Here is a 22,397-nt window from a genome sequence, read left to right as displayed (position 1 = left end):
GAACGTTACATGTTGCAAAAAAAAATGTGTTCTCGGAACATAGAAAACAATCATGAACATTACAAAAATACAATCTACGAAGCTTACAACATCTGTGAGGCCGACAAGTCAAGTAACAGTTTCAGAACAAACTCTTCTTCAGTTCATCCGAGCCTCACGTAATAAATTATCACAGTACCACAAATTATTCTGTCCTTCTCTTTCTCTCTCTCTCGCTCTCTTTCTTTTGTTCATCCATTCTAGCTCTATCTCTCTCCATGGCGGGGGGGTTGTGTGGGGTCAGTGTGCAGTGCGCGCTGTCCTGCTGCTTCGTGGAAAGCGATGGACTTTGATGTGTTTGGACAGGTGATCGCTGCGGGCAAATTTCTTCTCGCAGACGGGGCACTGGTAGGGCTTAACTCCAGAGTGAGACCGACGATGCCGTGACAGCTCGTCCGACCGGGAGAATCTGCAAGAAGAATCCAGAGATAAAGCCAAATATCAATGGTTGTGCACTGATCCGATTCATTTTTTTGCATTTTTCTGTGAAGCTGCTTTGGAGCAATAAGCATTGTGACAAGAACTTTTTGCTTTCGTTGGGATTTTGATTTATGACCGTGTCTAAAAAAAGAAAGAGGTCCTAAATGCTTCGGTTACAGTTGTTTTGAAGTCAACATGGTCCTTATTTACTCTGTACTTTCTTGCTCTTCGTAATCAGTATAGCAACTTGTTCCACCTCTGAAACAACTATCCTCTTTCTTTTCATAACCTTCTAATCGAATATCCCTTTTACATAAAGAAATGCATCAGAAGTTTGTGCAAAGAAGTCATGCATTGCTTAAATCAGTCAATCATTAGATAAACATTTTGTTAATCCAAAACAGTGAGCCAAACAGAACATAAATCAAAGCCTGCTTGGTCATTATTCATATATTCCAGTGTCTTCCCTTATATTTGCGATTTTGCAAGAGCAGTTGTTGCTGTGAAATCAGACAAAAGGTGAAAATATTGCTGGAGTTACTGAGTGACCAAATGAAAAGCACTGAATCAGTGACGGTGAAATCTCTTTCACAGGCTTCGAGTCGAATAGTTTGATAGTGTCCATTAAAACGGTCAAACAATTGCTCAGTGTCTTCACAACTGAGCAGCAAACGGTTTGAGCTCAGAGCAGATCTAATGAGCAACTATATTTAACTCGGCATGCTCAAATTCCAAAAGTAGATTTGCACCACATTCACGACTGTTAATGTTTTCTGAAAGCAACTAAAAGAACCAAGACCCAGGAGGGGGAAACGCACAGCTTTTTTTTTTCTTTTTGAGAAAATATGGAAGCATTTGCTTTAACTCAATCTGCAGTTCTCTCTTACTCAGGTTATACCATATACCCTGCACAGACCAAAGTAATAGAGACTCCTGGGAAATCAGTTATATTAAATCCCCGGTGTACACATAACTGTCAACTTTACACTACCTTTATACTACCAATATACATCTAGCGCAATAAAAAGCATCTGAAGATAGTGTGTACAACTTTCTGAAATGAGAAAACCAGGAGAACAAACTCTTGCTCAACCCCATTCCACGGTTTCGCATGAAGCCATAGGCGAGGTAGTATCTGTTTCTAATGTACTGGGAACATGTGTAGAGTATTTGCAAGGCTATAAAAAAAACTGTCTATCTCTCCTGCTTGGTTTTTCTTCCAGTTTTACAACAAGCTTAGACAGGAAAAGTACAGTTGCAGCTATGCTAACAGTAATGCGCTGGCTTTGTCCGCTATCCAAGAATAAAACCCCTGCAGCGACAACATGACTAACCAAACTTAACAAGATGATTCTCATTTCATACTCAAAAGAGAAGATAGCGACATCTTACTCACACAGAATAGGTTAACTATGAAGCCAAGCAAACTGTGATGGTTTTTTTTTTTTATGACTGACAAAGTATCTTGCATTCTGTAATACCACATGCTTGGTATGCGAGTAAGTCTTTGAAGCATGTTGGGATGGGATGGTGGTGGACTAATTGTTGCCCTGTGGGGTAGGATGGGATGAGGTGCTCCTCCTTGTTGGACGTCAGAGCTCACAAACAGAGCTGTTCCAGCATGCTCTCCACCACATGCTATGCGTCCCGTTGTGGACGAAGAGTTATTAATTTTCATCAATTATATCCATGCTCTCAAATTTATTCCAAAACTGTATTCTGAATATTCCGATCTAATATGACTTCTGACTGTAATGTTGCCTGAATCATAACCATACACTGTTTGTTCGCTGGCCAGAGGAGAACTGGCTTCCTCCCAAGGTTTTTTTCTCCATTCTGTCACCTGGTGGAGTTTTGGTTCCTTGCCACCATCGCCTCTGTCGCTTTTGGCTTGCTTAGTTGAGGACACTAAATATTCAACTATATTACTGATCTGCCCACATTGACACTATATGATAATTGAACTCTGTTGCATTACTTTCCTGTTAACACTGTGCAGCTGCTTTGAAACAATCGGCATTGTAAAAAGCGCTATATAAATAAAGGTGACTTGACTTGACTGTTTTCCATTTCAAAACCAGATGAGTTACGCTGTATTACATGCATATGTTGATACTGCAAACTGTATAAATTCCAATGCAGCTTTTCATGCAGGTTTTGTCCTCTATTAACCTTTGTGTGCAAGTTGTATGAAATTAAGTGTGTACTTCCTGGTTTTGTTTCCAATAGTATGGCCCTCTATGAGAAACAGCAAAGCACATGACGTGTGTACAAAGACGTTTCTGGTGTGTTTTCCAGTCAAGTACCCTGTTTAAAGCTATTGTGTGTGCTTTTAGGTCTAAGAAATGTCCGATCTAAGTGTGAGCATGGTTTTGTGTGTTTGTGTCATTTGGACACTTTTATTTGCGGAGTACCAGAGGAATGCTAAAAATGCTGGCAAAGCATTGCTGCAGCCAGGCTTGAGGCAGCCAATGGGGCATTCTTCTGTTGCTTTCTTCCCTACATCCATTTCCTGACAGTGTCCCGGAGACCTCAGTCAGACTCTCAGACTGCTGAAGGACAGTCACTGCCAACTGCTATCCAGAAGCAAGGCTAACCAAGGTCACTGATAACAGCAGACCTCTCGAACAGAAGGTCTTATCATACTTGATTAGAGGCCTCTCTCTCAGCGTTAACCTGCCATTATGTTTTAATGTTTTAGGTAATTTAATATTTAGGTAATCTTGGAGATTCGGACATGAAACAAGACAAACCAGTGGGATCATTTACAGAAACTGACATCTGAAAGAGGGACCCGGTAATAGCTAAATCAGGGATACTACTATGACCAAGTGCTTGAAGAATGTAGTTACTCAAGCTTGATAACTAATGCAAGATTACACTTTCAGGGTAAACATCACCCACAAGCATGCAAATATATAAGAACCACTCGCCTCTGTCACTTGAAACTGTATCTATCCTGTCAATCCTGACCTCACTACAACTGCTGGTGCACTTTACACAGTCTCCAGGCCTGTTCAGAAAGATTGGAGCTGGACATAGACTAAGAGTAAACAAATGAAGCAGCGAACAGGGCAAAGTCTGCCTCTTCAAAGACTTTATCTAATCTGCAAACAGCAGAGATAACACAAAACAAGACCCAAAATCTAAGGACAAATTGTGAATGAAGTTTACAGCTACAGTACAAAGTGATTATCGAGCAATATTGGGGGAGTAAAGCAGTAACGCTACTTACTAAACTACTTGTGTCAATAACGTGATCATAGTTCAGCTGTTTTCAAAATAGTTTACTTCTTGCAGTAACATACTAAATATTCGGTGTAGCATGACCCAATTGCACTGTTATATCGCACTGTATTTTAAATGCAACATTTACTGCGTGTTTTGCATGTCTCCTAAATCAAACACATCTGATTCAGGTTATCAGTTCATTAGTAGAGACTCAAAATGGGTGTGTCAGCGAAAAAAGACATGCAAATTGTGCAGTGTTGGGGGGATCCAGGAATGTGGTTGGGAACCCCTGCTTTATATGTAACACTGGAAAGTCTGATTCATTCTTGTGAATCGGTTCATGCAATTCAGGGGTGTCCAATCCTGCTCATGGAGGGCCACTATCCTGCAGAGTTAAGCTCAGATCAAAATTAACCACACCTGAACCAGCTAATCTAGGTCCTCAGGATTACTAGAAATTTCCAAGCAAGTGTGTTGGTGTAGGTTGGAGCTGGCCCTCCAAAAGAGCAGTGTTGGACACCCCTAATATTTAAAACTTACAAAATGCTTTAAAAGCAAGGAATATGAGTAATAAGCTAGCATATCTTTAGATTTGGCTAGTAGAGACATAAGTAGGCTCTGTTTGAAGTTCATTCGTGGACAACAAAGATAATGATGTACCGCACTGCTTTCGCAATAACTACAACTTATTGGAGTGAAAGCCCTTTGTACACATACAGACCTTGACAGCTAACCTCAGTGTTTGAGTGGGAAAAAACATGTGTACAGCAATCGCATTTGTAACTGTACAGAACAAAAATATGTTGCCTGATCTGTACAAACAACATTTTTTAAAGACAATGAACAAGTTGTGGACACCTGTCCTTAAACACTCACCTCCAGCCACAGCCAGGCCAAGTGCAGGCAAAAGGCTTCTCGCCTGTGTGTCTCCTCAGGTGGGCCTTCAGGTGGCTGCTTTTGGTGTACATCTTGGCACAGCCAGGGAAAGTACACTTGTGCATTTTAATAAGATCAGCTACTGAGCTCTTTTGGAATTTGTGACCCCCAACTAGAAGCCCTGCGTCCTGGCCGTCGCCTGCTCCGTTCTCCCCAAGACCTAAGGGCTTGGCGGCAATGGGAACCGGGGCAATACGAACAAACTTGGTGGAAGCGCTGTTAAGGCTGGCTTGAGGGATCACCTGAGGTACCAGGGCGAAGGTTTGACCCTGGATGTTGACGAGGAGCTGGGTTATTTTGATGTCCGAGGCAGGTTGTGGTGTTGGTGGCGAAGGGGCTGTTTTAGGGCTCAATTCCTGTTTCACTTGAATGGGCTGGAGCTGTAGGATCACAGGCATGCTAGGATTCTCCATCACCACAACCTTCCCAGAAGAGTCCTCCTTTTTCAGCGAGCTTTGATGATTTGTGGAGGCCCCTGTTGTGGATTGTACACTTTTTGGATCAGAAATGGCATTGACCGTGTCACTCGAAACAGGCACTGTTTGGTCTAAGCTTTGAGCCCAAGGTTCTGATGTAGCGCCTTGGATGCTCGTACAGGTCACTAGACCCTCACCGGCTTCCTCCTTCAAGGCCACCACTTCCATGTTCTCCTCCAGGAACTCTTCGATTTCCTCCAGAGTGGGCTGAAACAGTAGCCCTGCATGGTCCTCCAAATCTCCAGGGAAAACAGGGAACTCGAAGCACTCCTCTTTGGTGGTGCGGTCCCGACGTGACTCCCAAGCCAGACCCATGGGAAGGACAGGAGGGACCATGGGAGATACCATTGTAGAAGTCAAGCTTTGGCTCAAAGTTAGGGACTGAGAGTGAAGAAAGTCAAGAAGGCCATCTTGGCTTTCTCCACTTGAGTTACTCCCACAACTAGAGCCCAGCACCTGAGACTCAGGGCTGGAACAGGAACGTGGGCTAGATGAGTCACTCAGGTTATCCTCTGAGAATGGAGATGGAAGCATATGGTACACCCCCTCGTCTGTCACCATATCCGATGGGTTGTGGGCTGGCAGTAAATAAGTGTAAGGAAAGAAAGTCTCTGCATCAAGCAGCAAGTGATCCACCATTCCTGGCTACTGCCTGTCCGTAGCACGGCGGCCACTTGTACAGATCCCTGCTATGAATGATTCCGGTCTTTCTGTGTCTATAAACAAAAAACAAGAAACAAATTTGGGATTAGCAACCAGATTTTTGATCTCAGTCAGTATGTTTACATGCACTTTTGAAAAAATACATTTTAGTCAGACTAAAACAATAATTTGTAATAATTGAATCACAACAGAATTCAGAACAGTCCTGTTTTGCTGGTAGTCTGCGTTAACAGACCTATTAGCATTTACTACATACACACGTTAATCACACTACAATTAGCCTAGGCATTTCACACACACACACACACACACACACACACCGAAAGTGATGCGCAAAATGAATTTAATCCTTCAAATATTCTAAAAGTGCATGTAAAAATACTCGATGCTAAGCTGAATTATGATTCAATGACTCTCAATGAATATTTTAGAAAACAGCCAAGCAGCAGCTAAAGGCTAAGCTACCATCAACCCCTGCCTTGTGGATGTGTGAGACACTGGAAACAATTTACTGTAATAGCTGTACACGTCAATGCTAAAATAAGGCTGTGAACATGTTACTCCCTCACTACAACTCTTGCTATAAGCTAACCCCATTTAGACATAATAGCATTGTGTGCACACAAAGAGTCTTAGATTATTGTGCTTGATTTGAAGCAGATGATAATTGGAAACCTAGCACATAAAGTGATCCTGTTATGTGTTAGACAACTCACCGTTTAATCAAACTATGTTTTTGTTTGTTTTTTTTGTCTGTGTTCTACTTGATAAAAAATATGTTCGGTTTTCACTCTTGAGGTGTCTTTCTTGTTAGCATAAAAGACCAACTGTAGTGCTGCTATCAGCATATCAAATGTATGTAAGACATTCAAGAAAGCAACATTGTTCATTTCTGGGAATTTGACCACCAAAGCCTAACTTCAATACTGAAGCTAGTAATTTCATTATAGCATTCCTTGGCCCATGCACTGAAATGAAAAAAAAGAAAGAAAATCTGTAGCTACAGCAATGCAATAACCACTCCAACAGAGATTTTACACTGTCATAATAAGAAGGAATAAGTATTTACCAAATCTGAATGGTAAAACAATAATGAAACATTAAGCAAAAAAAGTAATTGATAATGCACACTCATAGTCCCATTCTTTCTATAAGCAAACATTAAAGTCCATCTCATCCTTAAAACATACACCCAAGTTCTAAGTCTATAGATCTGTCACGAGCTGCTGAAGTAGCTCATTAATCAGTACTGGAAACTTTAATTGGTGATTAATCGAGGTGGTGATTCTAGCGCCCCCTGTCTGCTGCAGTGCAGAATGCCCGAGAATAACCCTGACATCTACAAGCAATGTCAACACCCACATGTGTCCACTGCAAACTCAGGAGGAGACATTGTTTTTCAAATACCCATAGATAATGTAAATCTCTCTTCACGTTAGACATCACATAGCCTGTGTTTCCCACACGGGTTTCCATATTTAACTTTTCACAATCGTGTCAGTCATTTGTAACACAATTTGTGGGCTAATAAAAGTCAAAGTGGTCGAAATATGCTATGAACGTACTCCAGGTAGCAACTTTGTCACTGATTATAGTGTATTTTTTTTTAGTGTGGCATTCATGTTACAAAATAGTAGGCTAAACTACATATGTAAAGCGCTGAATAATTGTTCTTTCATTATTGTAATTATGTATTACTAAAAAACTATTAATTTCGGGTTAAATGTGCACAGTTGGCTACAATAAAGTTAGAAATATGCAACGTGCATAAACTAATATATTTTGTTTACCAGCCCTAGCTGTTTACTCTTTAAAACTATCATTCTCTCTCCATTTATATAGTTAACTTCATAAATGCAGGTAATTCTGGTTGCTTTGCTTTTTTTTCTGCATATCTGCCTCACGTTTCGACGCAGCAAATAGTTGCACGCAATATCCGCGCATGCCACGCGACTGCTCGACGCACAAACGAGTGCATAAAAACAAGTGAACTTACCTCTCTAAAACACTCGCATTAATCCTCGCTGTTTAAAGTTCTAGTACGATCCGTTTCTCTTTGCCGAAGAAAGCTTCATTAGCCGTTAGATGTGCCCTTGAGACATGAAGTGTCTCACGGCAGATCATGCTCTCCTCTGTAGTATTACGCTGCTGTCACACGATCTTGTCTTGTGGGCTTTAAGAGTAGATTTGGGGAAGGCTGCTGAAGGCTCGTCTGCTCCACACGCGGGGATTGGTGGAGTTGTTGTCGGAGGCAGGACTCTTGCCTTTTGTCGTCAATGAACAGCTTTTACTGAAGTACACAGTTGCTTCTGTCAACTGTCCGACCGGAGGAGCTTTAACTCTTGCAGAGGTGCACCTGGCAAAGAAAGTTGCTGAAGATGAGTTCAAAGTGCAAACGTTGTCATTCATGTGACTATTGAAGTGAGCATTTTGTTTCACATTTTAATAACAACACCTGCACTATTATACAATAAACTAATCTCAAATGGCATGAGTGTTGTGAGATTAATCTGATAAGATTACTGCTGGCAATTTAATACGGGATTTAAGTACTGACCTCATAAAGACATTGTGCATTTGAATGTGATAAAATGTTAATGACTACCCGATTCATGCTTTTTCATTGATAAACAAGCTAAAAAAAAAAAAAATCTGTGTCCTGGCTTAACTTTTAACCAGTTTAACTTAAATGTATGGGAGGGAAGAAAGACTTTGAACCAGCCTTTCTTTTTTTTTTTTAACCAGCAACTTTTCCAGGGTGTGTGTCCAAAGCTCATGAGAGAAAAAGCAAGGCATTCACATTTAAGTCAAACAACTCCAATCAGTACAATAAGTACTGATAATAGGTCAAAACAATGTTGCTAGATAAGAATTTCAGTCTGCTTAGAAATACAAGTTATTTTGCCATTCATGTAACAGATAGAAAGCAATGACATTTATATATTGCCGTAAATAAGTGGTGTGCACTTATTAATAATAGTAAACTACATAATTACATATTTATAGCACTGAATATTTGATAGATTATTATTGTACGCGCACGGGGGAGCGAAGGCTGGCCCGTGTGGTCCGATCAAACAGACGAGCTACTGTAGCTCAAATTGCTCAAGAAGTTCATGCTGGTTCTGATAGAAAGGTGTCAGAATACACAGTGCATCGCAGTTTGTTGCGTATGGGGCTAGTCAGGGTGCCTCAGTGAGCATCAGAACTGGACCACGGAGCAATGGAAGAAGGTGGCCTGGTCTGATGAATCATGTTTTCTTTTACATCATGTGGATGGCCGGGTGCGTGTGCGTCGCTTACCTGGGGAACACATGGCACCAGGATGCAGTGTGGGAAGAAGGCAAGCCAGCGGAGGCAGTGTGATGCTTTGGCAATGTTCTGCTGGGAAACCTTGGGTCCTGCCATACATGTGGATGTTACTTTGACACGTACCACCTACATAAGCATTGTTGCAGACCATGTGCACCCTTTCATGGAAACGGTATTCCCTGTTGGCCTCTTTCAGCAGGATAATGCGTCCTGCCACAAAGCAAAAATGGTTCAGGAATGGTTGGAGAAGCACAACAAAAAGTTTGAGGTGTTGACTTGACCTCCAAATTCCCCAGATCTCAATCCAGTCGAGCATCTGTGGGATGTGCTGAACAAACAAGTCCGATCCATGGAGGCCCCACCTCGCAACTTATAGTACTTAAAGGATCTGCTGCTAATATCTTGGTGCCAGATACCACAGCACACCTTCAGGGGTCTAGTGGAGTCCATGCCTCAGGGCTGTTTTGGCAGCAAAAGGGGGACAAACGCAATAGCATCAGTACTATCAATATTCATCATAATGTTATGCCTGATCTGGTGAATATTTGATGAATATGAATGTGTGTGTTTGTGTATACAGGTGCTGTTTATGAGGACTCAAATGTGTATAATTACATGGGTATTACAATGTAAACATGGTTTATGAGGACACTTCCTGTGTCCTTGTAAACCAAATGGCTTAAAAAAACGTAACTGTTTTTGTTTTTGAAATAAAATAAAAAACACAAAGTTTTCTGTGATTGGTAGGTTTAGGGGTAATATTAGTGTAATGGGATAGAAAACAGTTAGTTCTGTATAAAAACCATTACGCCTATGTAGCGTCCCCACAAAGATAGCAAAACCGTCAGTGTGTGTGTGAGAGAGATAGATAGATAGATAGATAGATAGATAGATAGATAGATAGATAGATAGATAGATAGATAGATAGATAGATAGATAGATAGATAGATAGATAGATAGATAGATAGATAGATAGATAGATAGATAGATAGATAGATGTATATGTTGCCAAGGATTGCTCTTGGAAGCTGCTTACACACGAGGTGTTGTTGTTTTCCACTTGTGGCTGTATGAAGTCACACAGTGTATTTTTAGTAGGGGAGGGGGGTCTCAGCTAACTCACCTCACCTCTTCAGTAAATGTGTTTTGTTTTTATATGGTGTACTAGAAACCAAGCAAGACCCAAAGGTCTTCAAGAACTAGAGTGAGCAGTTTCACACTTGTACTGCGGTGAAGAGGGCACAGTTATGGTGCCAATGGGTGATTAAGTAATGACAGAAGGCAAACACGGACCTGTCAGCTGAAGAGAGTCAACCTGTGTTTGCATGATTGACTAAATGACTGCCAAATAGTTTTGAGCTTGAAAGCAAAACTTTGGTCGAAACTAGTTTAGGAAGAAATTTTGCAGATTTTTCTCATATTGCCTGAAAAACTGTATACATTTTATTTTGTAAATACTATAAATATAAATGCTACTACTCAGGTAGGCTAATACTGCACCCTTGTATTAATTTAGCATATGTCAGAGTAACAGAGGTAGCGTACAGGCCATCAAAAATGCCATTAGCTGATTTATTTATTTATTGATAACTTAATTTTGAAGCAACCACTCAGATAAAGTAAACCCTGGCAGCTTTAGACTCATCATAGAGGACGTATGCTAACATATACACTTCAAAGTAATGGTTCCACGAAGGTTTTGCAGTCTGATGCTATAGAAGAATCTCATTGGATGCTGTAGGAGAACCTTGCGAAGTTCAATGGTTACAAAACATCTACGGGCTTCTGCTTCAAAGAACCCAGATGGGCTTCTTCTGTTAACAGATGATGTCTGGAACCATTAAACTTACCTGATAATGTAACAAGAAGAACAAGTATAGTCAAGTATATATAAAACACTATATACACAGCGAAAAAGGGTTCTAAAGTGCCACCCAAAGAAAATTTACAGAGACAAACACTGGACAAGCCACTAAACAAGACGAGACCACATGTTACGTAAGATGTTTTCTGAATGCTAATGCAGCCTGAAATCACCACATGGCCCGTCCCCTGCTGAACTTCCTCTCGTTTACTACGTATGTTAAGCAGCTAAGAGTGTTTCTGTATCTGCTTTAGAGGATTACTGTACAGCCTTTCACCCACTTCCTATGATAGCTGGCCAGACTGTGTGTGTCCAGGTGATATGAGATTAAACCAATATAGTATCACTTTTCAGTTTTTATATAAAAACAAGCATTTTAAACAACAAAAAAGGAGAAATAGCGAAGAGAGTTCATTACAAGTCAAAGAAGCTATAGTTTTAAAATCAACATGAAATGGTGTTCACATCTCATTTTAAAGGGATAGTTGAAAATTACCCCATGATTCACTCAAGCCATCCTAGGTGTGACATTCTTCTTTCAGACGAATACAATCGGAGTTATATTAAAACATGTTCTGGCTTCCAAACATTATAATGGCAGCCCAAAAAAGTGTATCCATCTATTATAAAAGTAATCCACACGGCTCCGGAGGGTTAATAAAGGCCTTCTGAAGCGAATCGATGGGTTTTTGTAAGAAAAATATACATATTTAACATGTTATAAAGTAAAATATCTAGCTTCTGGCAGACGCCTTCTGTATTCAACTTAAAGGGATAGTTCACCCAAGATATTTTGAAGAATGTTTGTAACCAAGCAGATAGAGCAACCATTGACTGCCATAGTATTTTTTCCCTACTATGGTAGTCAATCTGCTTGGTTACAAACATTCTTCAAAATATATTCTTTTGTGTTCAACAGAACAAAGAAACTCATACAGGTTTGGAACAACATGAAGGTGAGTAAATGATGACAGAATTTTTATTTTTGGGTGAACTATCCCTTTAAGTTGAATACGAAAGGCAGTCTGACGGAGGCTAGATATTTTACTTCATAAAGTTTTAAATATAGATATTTTTCTTACACAAACCCATCGATTCACGTCAGAAGGCCTTTATTAACCCCACGGAGCCGTGTGGAGTACTTTTATAATGGATGAATACACTTTTTTGGGCTTCAAATTTTGGGCTTCCATTCACTGCCATTATAAAGCTTGGAATTAGCCAGGGTATTTTTTGATACAACTCCGAGTGTATTCGTCTGAAAGAAGAATGTCATATACACCAAGGATGGCTTGAGGGTGAGTGAATTATGGGATAATTTTCATTTTTGGGTGAACTATCCCTTTAATTCCATATTGTGAAACAGGATATACTGTATAAGGGGGTGTCAACACGACAAAGTAAACTAAAAATAAATATTTGAAAATATTTGCAAGGTCTGACAAACATCCTATTTCTTTTATTTTTTTAATTCTAAAGATGTCCTACAACGCAGGGTCGTAACCACCATAGGCATTGAGGGGGACAAGACCCCCCGAATAATTAGAAATGGCCAAATTGCCCCCCCCATATTTGATATTCTTGATGCTGCTCTGCTGCACTCCATTACACACCGCTCTGTTTGTTCCTAGGATGACAAAAGTTAAATGTAAAATCTTTAGGTTGGTCTGCCTCAGCGGTCTAACAGCGCTCATTACTGTCATGAGTGAGATGGCCAATCAAATCAAAGAAGGCGGGGCTTACTGTTAATGCGAATTCCAACACAACACTTTAGTTATAGCGGTGAAAAGGTGTGTTGTAAGATGCAAGTAGCTAAACATTTAATATTTGACAACTGTTTTATGATAAAAATGTTCAGCGACCAACAGTAATATCAAATGATGCAAACTACTTGACATTTTTTATGAAATTTCATCATTTTGAATTGAAAATATGACATTATTTATATAAATCATTACTGAATTTGATGTGACAAGAAACGCTTAGCATTTTTACATATTAGGCAGATGAAAATAAGAGTGAATGTGTGCATATTTAAAAAATATATATATTTGCAAATAGTTTACTTCATAACTACAATATAACTGGAACTTTTATGTTCTTACTTCTTTTTCTTTATTTAATTTAATCTCTTTTCTAAATTAATTCAAATAAACAAAAAAGGATTTTCAGGATCCCAAAACGCTGTTGTCGTGTAAATAAACGGCCAGAACGCATAACTTAAAAATATTTGTTTTTAGTTGAAAATGGTGTCGAGTAAATGGCCCCTTACCCTAAGACATCAAGTCATTTCTTTCCACAAAGTGACTTTTAGAATTAAAAAAATTATGTTCATCAGGCCTTGCATATATTCTCAATTCAGGAAAACGAGGAGAAATGAAGAATGTTATGACAAGTATTGATAAATGTGCATTAGTATCACAACACACAAAGGGGGACAGAGGCCACAGCTTTCAGCACAGTTCACCGCAGGACACATTACGGTCCCCCAGGATACATACATCTTTGCCCTTACTTTTCTTAGTTTGTTTATACCAGAAAAACAACACACCCAGAGTTCAAGGGACACTTACACTCTGATTGTCCTCAAGGTCGTTTTTACCCACAGCGTGGTCAACAAGCAAACTTACACAGAATGAAAATTGATGTTTTCCCTCTGCGATCAAGGTTCAAAGAACATATTCACAGGGGGTCAGAGCTGTTTTTGTTCCAAAGAAGCATAACAATGACTATAGACAGAGTGAATTATATTATTTGTAATAATCATAATAATATTACTAACTATTTATACACATTAACAACAATAATAATATAAATATAGCTGCAAGCAACCATTACCGGGGCCAAGCACAAAGAAGATGATAAGACATGACAACATGGATAGGAGTGTCAGACCAACTGCAACAATAAGCCATTTTAGATAAAATAGCTGTAATATTATAAATACAGTCAATAATAATGATTTAATGGTTTATCACTTTTGACCAATAGATGGCACAGTTACGAAATTGATGTGGTGTGGTCAGAGTAAGGTAATGACACATGCAAAGTTTGGTGTCATTATGTCAAAGCATTGCAGTGAAACAGCCTCAAGAGTCATTTTGGCATCATGCCCCAAATTCGTTGCTGCGGTATACAAAAAGGTTTTGTCCATCAACACGAAATTCATATATTTTTGTCTGCACAGTCTGAAGATGATACGATTCGATTTTGGTGAAAATCGGACAAACGTTCTAGGACGAGTTCTAAAAAAAGTAGGATTTTAACAAAAAACAAGATGGCGGACAGGAAGTTTGGCCAAATATGGCATGACCCAAGGAATGTATTATGACCAGTTTTGTTACAATAGGCTAATTTAATGAAAAGTGACTAGCATTTTATTATAACATTTGACCACAAGGAGGCGCTGAATCAAAACCTTTTGAGTACCATCAGGGCATGGTGCCAAAGAAACATACCAAGTTTCGCCAAAGTGTTAGTAAAACAAAGGCCTAGTATTTTTTATCATACTGTATTGAAGTAATGGGAATTTCATGTTTTTTTCTATTATAGTGCCACCAAGAGGCACAATCCCACCATTTTTGTCCTCAGAGTGACCCCATACATATGTGTCGAGTTTGGTGACAATATCTCATTTTGTTCCGGAGTTATAGACATTTAAATCAATACGACATAAGATATATTATTTCATACAGTAATATTACAATTAATACAATATTAACAATAATGAAATAATAATAATGATGATGATTTGATGATGATTGCTATTTATAATAATATCTTTATAACAACATCAACAATAATGTGTTGTTGTTTTTTTTTACCAGAAAACAACAACCATAATAATAATAATAATAATAATAATATGTATAAATATTTATTATTGTTGTTGTGAAAAAATAGGGAATCCAATAGGACTGGCTGATTGTATTTATCTTTATGGCCATTAAGTATTTAAAATGAATAAATTATGTTTATATGAATGATATGATTAAAGCTACATTTATATGGATTTTTTTTTCTTCTTTGTAATGGTTAAAACAACAAGGCAAAGCATTGAATCCGGTCAGTCAACCCCTAGTAATCCTTGAACTGTCAAACACCTGTCATCTCATTAAACCTCTATTACGTCAGAGCCATATCAGCAACAAAAAAAAAAACAAGCCAACAGCTGAAGTTTCCTATAACCATTATCAACTGACAAAGGCATCTCTAATTTGATCAAATCGATCATATTTTTATCACTGGTGTTAATAGTCCATATATAATAGAGTGTCATTTTTAAAAAAAGGCACAATGTGCTGGTGGGAGCATAATTTGAGCCCAAAAGGTACTTATTATGCAAATGTCACTAGCAGGCTATCATTAAGAAAGGAGAAAACTTTAAGTGTAGTCGAATACTGGGTCAAAATAAAGTATTTACATATCTCTCGCATTTCTATAAATACCAGCAACCTGGACATGTTAATTTCGTCCCCCAGTGACAGGTGGAGTGGGAGGCCTTTTTGTCTCATGACACTAAACTCTTTCTGAACTTCATGCAGGTCACAACACCAGAGGATAACTGGACAAAACCAGCTACATCCCTGGAATACTGAATGAGAGAACACATAAAAGAATTCAAAAAGAATTTAAAAGACAGACTATTAGAAGAAATAAGAAAAAGATCCATTCCAATGAAATACTATGAGAATCATTGGGGGTTGCATTGGTTGTCTTCCCGGTCATAAGTGACCGGACACCTAAAAATTAAGCTTCCTCCACCCCAGTAAAACCAATGCAATTTATTTTTCTTCAATAATATTGTTTCTTTTTAATTTTGTATTTTGAGATGATTTGATGGTATTTATTAATATTTATGCAATAAGTATGGTCTATTTTTGCCATTGAAAATTATACAAATTGTTTTTTTTTTGTAATTTATTTTATTTGTATTATTGCAGTATTTCAGGTTAAAATGGAGACTAGGACAGATTAGCGCCCTCTTTTGGAATTATTTGAGAAATCATGCAACCATGGGTGTAATAACGTCTCGGTTACGTATGGTAACCCACGTTCCCTGAAGGAGGGAACGGAGACGTACGTCGGACGTACCGACGAATTGGGATCACTTCAGGGAGCCCCTATCAGCTTCGAGATATAGAAAACAGGCCAATGGGCTATTGGCGTGCGAGATTTGCATCTCGCGCTCCGCCCCGCGCCGCGGGTATAAACAGGAAGCGAGAGCGAATGCACGCTGTTTTTCACTGAGGAGCCAAGCCAAGACGATGGCATCCACTATCCAGTGGGCCATCCTCTGCTTGGAGACAGCCTTTCCCTTCCGCTGTCCTCCGTAACAGACGAAGAGCTGCTCTGAGGCCCTGAAGCTTTGCGTTCTGTCCACGTAAGTCCGGAGAGCACGGATGGGACAGAGAAAAGCTAGGGCTGGGTCTGCCTCCTCCGAAGGCAGCGCTTGCAGGCTCACCACTTGGTCCCGGAAGGGAGTAGTGGGAACCTTGGGCACATATCCAGGCCGGGGTCTCATGATCACATGAGAGTTACCGGGCCCGAATTCCAGGCACGATTCGTCAACCGAAAATGCCTGCAGGTCCCCTACCCTCTTGATGGAGGCCAACGCAGTCAGGAGTATTGTCTTTAACGACAGAATTTTCAACTCAGCTGACTGCAGAGGCTCAAAGGGTTCTCTCTGTAGTGCAGTTAGCACCAGAGTTAAGTCCCAAGAGGGTATGGAGGGAGGACGAGGCAGATTTAACCTCCTCGCCCCCCTAAGGAACCTGTCAACCAGATCGTGCTTACCTAGAGATTTTCTATCTACTGTCTCATGATTAGCGGCGATAGCGGCAACATAGACTTTGAGGGTGGAGGGAGACAGCCTTCGCTCCAACCCATCTTGTAGAAAGGCAAGCACAGATCCGATCGAACATCTTCGGGGGTCTTCTCGGCGAGAAGAGCACCAATCGACGAACAGGTTCCACTTCAACGCATAGAGGCGCCTCGTAGAGGGGGCTCTAGCGGAAGTGATGGTGTCAACTACCGCTTGCGGTAGGTCACCTAGAACCTCCGCGTCCCGTCCAGGGACTAGACATGGAGTTTCCAGAGGTCTGGACACGGGTGCCATAGGGTGCCCCGTCTCTGAGTCAGGAGGTCCTTCCTCAGAGGAATGGGCCAGGGAGGTGCTGTCGCAAGGAGCACTAGTTCCGGGAACCAAGTCCGGTTGGGCCAATATAGAACGACCAACAGGACTTGCTCCTCGTCCTCCCTGACTTTGCACAGTGTCTGCGCAAGAAGGCTCACTGGGGGAAACGCATACTTGCGTTCTTCCCGGGGCCAGCTGTGGGCCAGGGCATTCGACCTGAGGGTTCCCTCGGTCAAGGAATAAAACCACTGACAGTGGGTCGTCTCTGGGGAGGCAAACAGGTCTACCTGTGCGGCCCCGAAACGACTCCAGATTAGCTGGACCGCCTGGGGATGGAGTCGCCATTCTCCCGGAAGCACCGGCTGACGTGACAGCTCGTCGGCTGCACGATGGAGCAGGCCCGGAATGTGAATGGCACGAAGCGACCTCAGATGCTTCTGACTTCATAAGGGGAGATGGCTGGCGAGTTGTGACATGCGACAGGAGCGTAGACCACCCTGTTTTTTGACGTACGCAACGGTCGCAGTGTTGTCCGTACGGACCAGAACGTGCTTGCCTCTGAGCGGAACTTTGAAGCGGCTGAGTGCAAGACGAACTGCTAACAACTCGAGGCAATTGATATGCCATTGCAGTTGAGGCCCCGTCCACAGACCCGAAACTGCAATCCCGTTGTACGTGGCACCCCAACCCGTGGATGAGGCATCCGTGGAGACAACGGAGTGCCTGGACACTTGTTCTAGGGGAACTCCCGCCCGTAGAAACAAAGGGTCCGACCATGGGCCGAAGGTTTGGCGGCACCTCTGAGTCACTTGGACACGGAGGGAACCGCTGTGCCACGCCCATCTCGGGACTCGATCGTGTAGCCAGCGTTGAAGCAGTCTCATATGAAGCAATCCGAGCGGCGTTACTGCGGCTGCGGATGCCATATGCCCCAGGAGCCTCTGAAAATGTTTCAGTGGTACCGCTGTCCTGCCTTTGAACGAATTCAAGCAGTTCAACACTGACTGGACGCGCTCCTCGGTGAGGCGCGCTGTCATGGCGACCGAGTCTATCTCCATACCGAGAAAAGAGATCCTCTGTGTGGGACAGAGTTTGCTCTTCTCCCAGTTGACCCGAAGTCCCAACTGGCTGAGGTGACTGAGCACCTTCTCCCTGTGTTCGCACAACTGCTCTCACGACTGGGCAAGGATCAGCCAGTCGTCGAGGTAGTTGAGAATGCGAACACCATGCTCTCTCATGGGGGCAATGGCCACCTCCGCAACCTTCGTAAAGACGCGGGCGACAGGGACAGGCCGAAGGGCAAGACGCGGTACTGACATGCCCGTCCCTCGAACGCGAAGCACAGAAAGGGCCGGTCGAGGGGAATCGAGAATGAAAGTACGCGTCCTTCAGGTCGATCGCTGCAAACCAATCTTGGGGACGGATGCACCTGAAGATGCGCTTCTGCGTTAGCATTCTGAACGGCAGCCTGTGAAGGGACCGGTTCAGGAATCGCAGGTCCAAGACCGGCCATAACCCGCCGCCTTTCTTGGGTACAATGAAGTACGGGCTGTAGAACCCGGACCTCATATCGGCTGGAGGGACCGGCTCCATCACGTCCTTCGCTAGTAGGACTGCGATCTCCGCCCGGAGGCGTTCTCTTTCGCTACTGGGAAGTGAACACCCCCAAACTTAGGGGGACGCCGGGCGAACTGAATCGCATAGCCGAGTCTGATGGTACGGCCCCGAGACGGGCTGGGAAGCTCTAGCCAGGCTTCCAGACACCGAGCAAGGGGATTAACCACAGAAGTACCCGCAGCGGGGCAGCGACGCGGAATGCAGGGATCCGACTCGGACGGCATGGAGTGGCCCGAAGTGGGATCTGAGTGTGCTGTGCAACACTTACCTGCGTCCGCGGAGGGGGCGTGCGAGTGTGGGGAGGCCGCTTGAGTGCGTTCCCACAGCCGGCGCCCCCTGCTGGCGAAGGGAGAGGCGTCTGAGGGTGGCGAGGCATGGAAGCGTCGACCACCGCCAAGCGCGCTCCCAAATGAAGGAGGGGCTGAGCGTGGCAAGGCTTTGTGGCGTTGCGCACGGTCTGCCTCACCTCCTTCCTCAGCGGGGAACAAGAGTGGCGAGGCATAGCGTCGCGCACTGTTGTCCACGCACCGCTGAGAAGAGGGGAATGAGAGTGGCGAGGCTTTGTAGCGTCACACACTGCCATTCTCGCCCTCTTGTGGGGAGGGGAATGAAAGCGGCGAGGCTTTGTAGCGTCACACGCTGCCATTCCTGAACTCCCGAGACCCAGAGGTATTGGAACTGCTCTTTTTTTATTTGGGTACCACTGGCTGTTTTTAACATCAGTGGCGGAACAGAATTACTAATGGTTTTCCACCCGGCCCTCCTCCGGGGAAGAACAGTTCCAGACCAATCCGGGGCAATGGTGTTTCTGGACCAGGGTGGACATCGTCTAGCCAAGGGCCAGCGCTGTGCGCAGCTCAACCTCGGCTCAGAACTACCCTCGTGCACGAAGCAGGGCGGAGGTGGCCTGCCAGTGGCACTGCCACCCCACCGATGAGGGTAGTGAGAGAGAGGAAAACTTTATACAGATTATGGCCCTATTGGTGTTCCATATTTTGGCACCAATATTTCCACAATGCCAAAGCCTTCCAATGCACATCCGAGAAAAGGCAAGGGGCAGGCAAGGCAATTTACGCGTTGCACTATGCCTCAGCCATCCGGGAAAGCATGGCTGTCAAGTATGAATCTGATTCAGCACGAGCGCCCACTATTACGGTGGGAATCTCAGCATCATCTTCATTTTCAACACATAACAGCCCTCTCTCCGATGCAGCGATTGACATCTGTCCTCTGCTAGAGCCCCAAATGAAACGCTAGGTCCCCTTTCAAGGACCAGCAATCCCATCTGTAAGCTACCAGCAGACACGTGAGACAGTGGGCGTGGCCGTGAGACGGCACACGGCGCGCTGAACACTCAAGCCCTTATGAAAAAGGCAAGATGAACAGCGCGCCGACGTGGCTATGCTCTCATGAGAGAGCATAGACCACCCACGAACACAGTCTCAACATGCTTGTGATGCGATAGAGGAGTGAGGGGCCCACAGAGATGTACGTGGCGGGGAAGCCTCACTGTAATCCTCAGGTCACCCAGGCTTATCAGCCAAAATAGTCCCCCCTCTGGTGCACCAGAAAAGAGACTAGATCGGGGTATAAGCGAAGGGACTCAACCCCGTTTGAGGCATCAATGTCTCGACCGTGCAACCCGCGCTGTCACCCGGCAGCCAGACGGCACACTCTGAACACTCAAACCCTCACGCGGAAGGTGAGATGACCAGCGCGTCGACGTGATCCCGTTCCCCTGAGAGAACATGGATCACCCACGAACACAGTCTCAACATGTTTATGCGAGAGGGATCGTGGCCGTCAGGACAGGAAACAACCGCATCCAGAAACGCACGAGTGGAATGACGTCTTGAAAAAGACGCAGTGTCACACCCGTGTTGCTCTTTTGTGAGGAAACGCTCTTTAAACAGTGCTGAAGCACCCAGGGGAAGACCGCGGCAACACACAGGTCTTCCCCTGTTGTGGGCGCACAAACGCACTCACCAAACCGACAGTTGCTGTGAGAACAGCAGTTTGTTATGCTGATGCAGCGGTGAACATGCGGTCGCGCTGATTGTGCCTTTCCGCCAACACAGAGCGTCCTTCTCGTTCTCTGGAGCATCTCTCTTGCAGATAGGCTCTCTTTTAGAAAAGCAGTCTTGCTTCATCAACGCCGTTCGGCTCCGAAGTGAATGACAGCGTGCATTCGCTCTCGCTTCCTGTTTATACCCGCGGCGCGGGGCGGAGCGCGAGATGCAAATCTCGCACGCCAATGGCCCATTGGCCTGTTCTCTATATCTCGAAGCTGATAGGGGCTCCCTGAAGTGATCCCAATTCGTCGGTACGTCCGACGTACGTCGAACGTGACCGACTGAATGGGAACTAGAGGTCTCTATGGAGAGGCTTGAGAGTTCCCTAGTTCTGTTTTGAACACATTTAATGATTTTTTTTTTGGATGGATTTGAATATATATTTAAAAAATCTCAAAGACTATTTATTATAAAGTTTTAGATTTCTTTTGTTGTTGTTATTAGAAATATAGATTTTTTTCTGTGAATTTGTGTTTTTGAAGATTTCCCATTCATTTCCTATAGTGTAATTTTTGACCGAAGACCACAAGTGGGAGTATTTTTTTTACGACCACTTAGCATGCTCGAATCATGCCCTCAATTTTTTTGTGTGTTTACATACCTAATGCTAGAAAAGTCACCAAGTTTCATGTCATTCTGATGAAGCGGTGATTTTTAAAAATTCCAATATGGTTCATAGGTTCAGTTTTTCATAGGTGTGTGTGTGTATAAGTGTGCATGTGTGTGTGTGTGTGAGTGGATGTGTCAATATCACACTCTTGATGTTTTAGAGTGTCACCCCTTTACTGCTGTGTACTTCTTTTCAGCATTGTCGCCGATTTGTAGATTGTACACACAAATATTCAGAGAATTTTCCCATTCATTTCCTATGGTCGGTCATTTATGACCGAAGACAATGAACGCTACTTTTTTTTTTACGACCAATTAGCATGCTCGACTCATGACCCCAATGTTTTTTGTGTGTTTACATACCTAATGCAAGAAAAGTCACCAAGTTATATCATTCCGATGAAGCTGTGATTTTTAACATTTCAAAACAGAAAATTTTCCGGTCAGAAATGACCGAAGAGCACCAGAGGGTTAAGGTGGTCCCCTAGCAAGGCCTATCTTGTATTTAGCTGTTTGCATACTGGTCTCACAGTCAGATCAGCTAAAAGGTGCTTGAAACTACGATGACCCAGTAGTACACAGCACAATGAAATTTGAAAAACATACATAAGTTCACAACACAATGAAATACAGCCACAACACAACGGAAATGCTCCTGACCACTAGGGAGCTCTGGGAGTGGGGTAAAGTTAGTTTTCCTTGCCATTGTTCTATAGATTCGCCAGTCTTACAAATATATAAACATCGACATGAAATAGCAATTCAAAATCACCTACGTGCATTTTAGCTGCATATTTATACTCGAGAACGCTTTTACTCGCTACCACGGCGCATGATGCCTAAGGGAACGTCTGCCAATTCCACCAAGTGGTTGAAATGTATAATTTGTATGAATTAAAAATGACTTTCTTTTTTGTAAATGTTTAAATTCCAATGTTGTGTTGTGCATTACTGAGTCAGTTTTACCAATGCAATCAAGCTGTGGAATTCTAACATGTCTGTTTTTAAATAGACCCTTTTCA

The 22,397-nt window shown here is 42.8% G+C and overlaps 1 protein-coding gene across 1 annotated transcript in view; it reads right to left on the bottom strand.

Annotated features, from left to right (window-relative positions):
- Positions 1-8,188, bottom strand: part of klf15 (Kruppel like factor 15) — an 8,799-nt gene extending 611 nt beyond the window's left edge. Inside the window, exons 1-3 of the mRNA XM_079803692.1 lie at positions 7,762-8,188; positions 4,567-5,818; positions 1-448 (exon numbers count right to left, since the gene is read on the bottom strand). The exon at positions 1-448 is cut by the window's left edge and continues 611 nt beyond it. Of these exons, the coding sequence (XP_079659818.1) occupies positions 280-448; positions 4,567-5,741 (1,344 nt within the window). The 5' untranslated portion in view covers positions 5,742-5,818; positions 7,762-8,188 and the 3' untranslated portion in view covers positions 1-279. The remainder of the gene's footprint in view (positions 449-4,566; positions 5,819-7,761) is intronic.
- Between the last annotated feature and the right edge of the window lie 14,209 nt (positions 8,189-22,397).

This window comes from Gobio gobio, assembly GCF_949357685.1.
Source record: "Gobio gobio genome assembly, chromosome: 21".
In the NCBI taxonomy this organism is placed as follows: Eukaryota; Metazoa; Chordata; class Actinopteri; order Cypriniformes; family Gobionidae; genus Gobio; species Gobio gobio.
The sequence above is the reverse complement of the archived record's forward strand: the minus strand, read 5'-3'. Positions and strand labels throughout refer to the sequence as shown.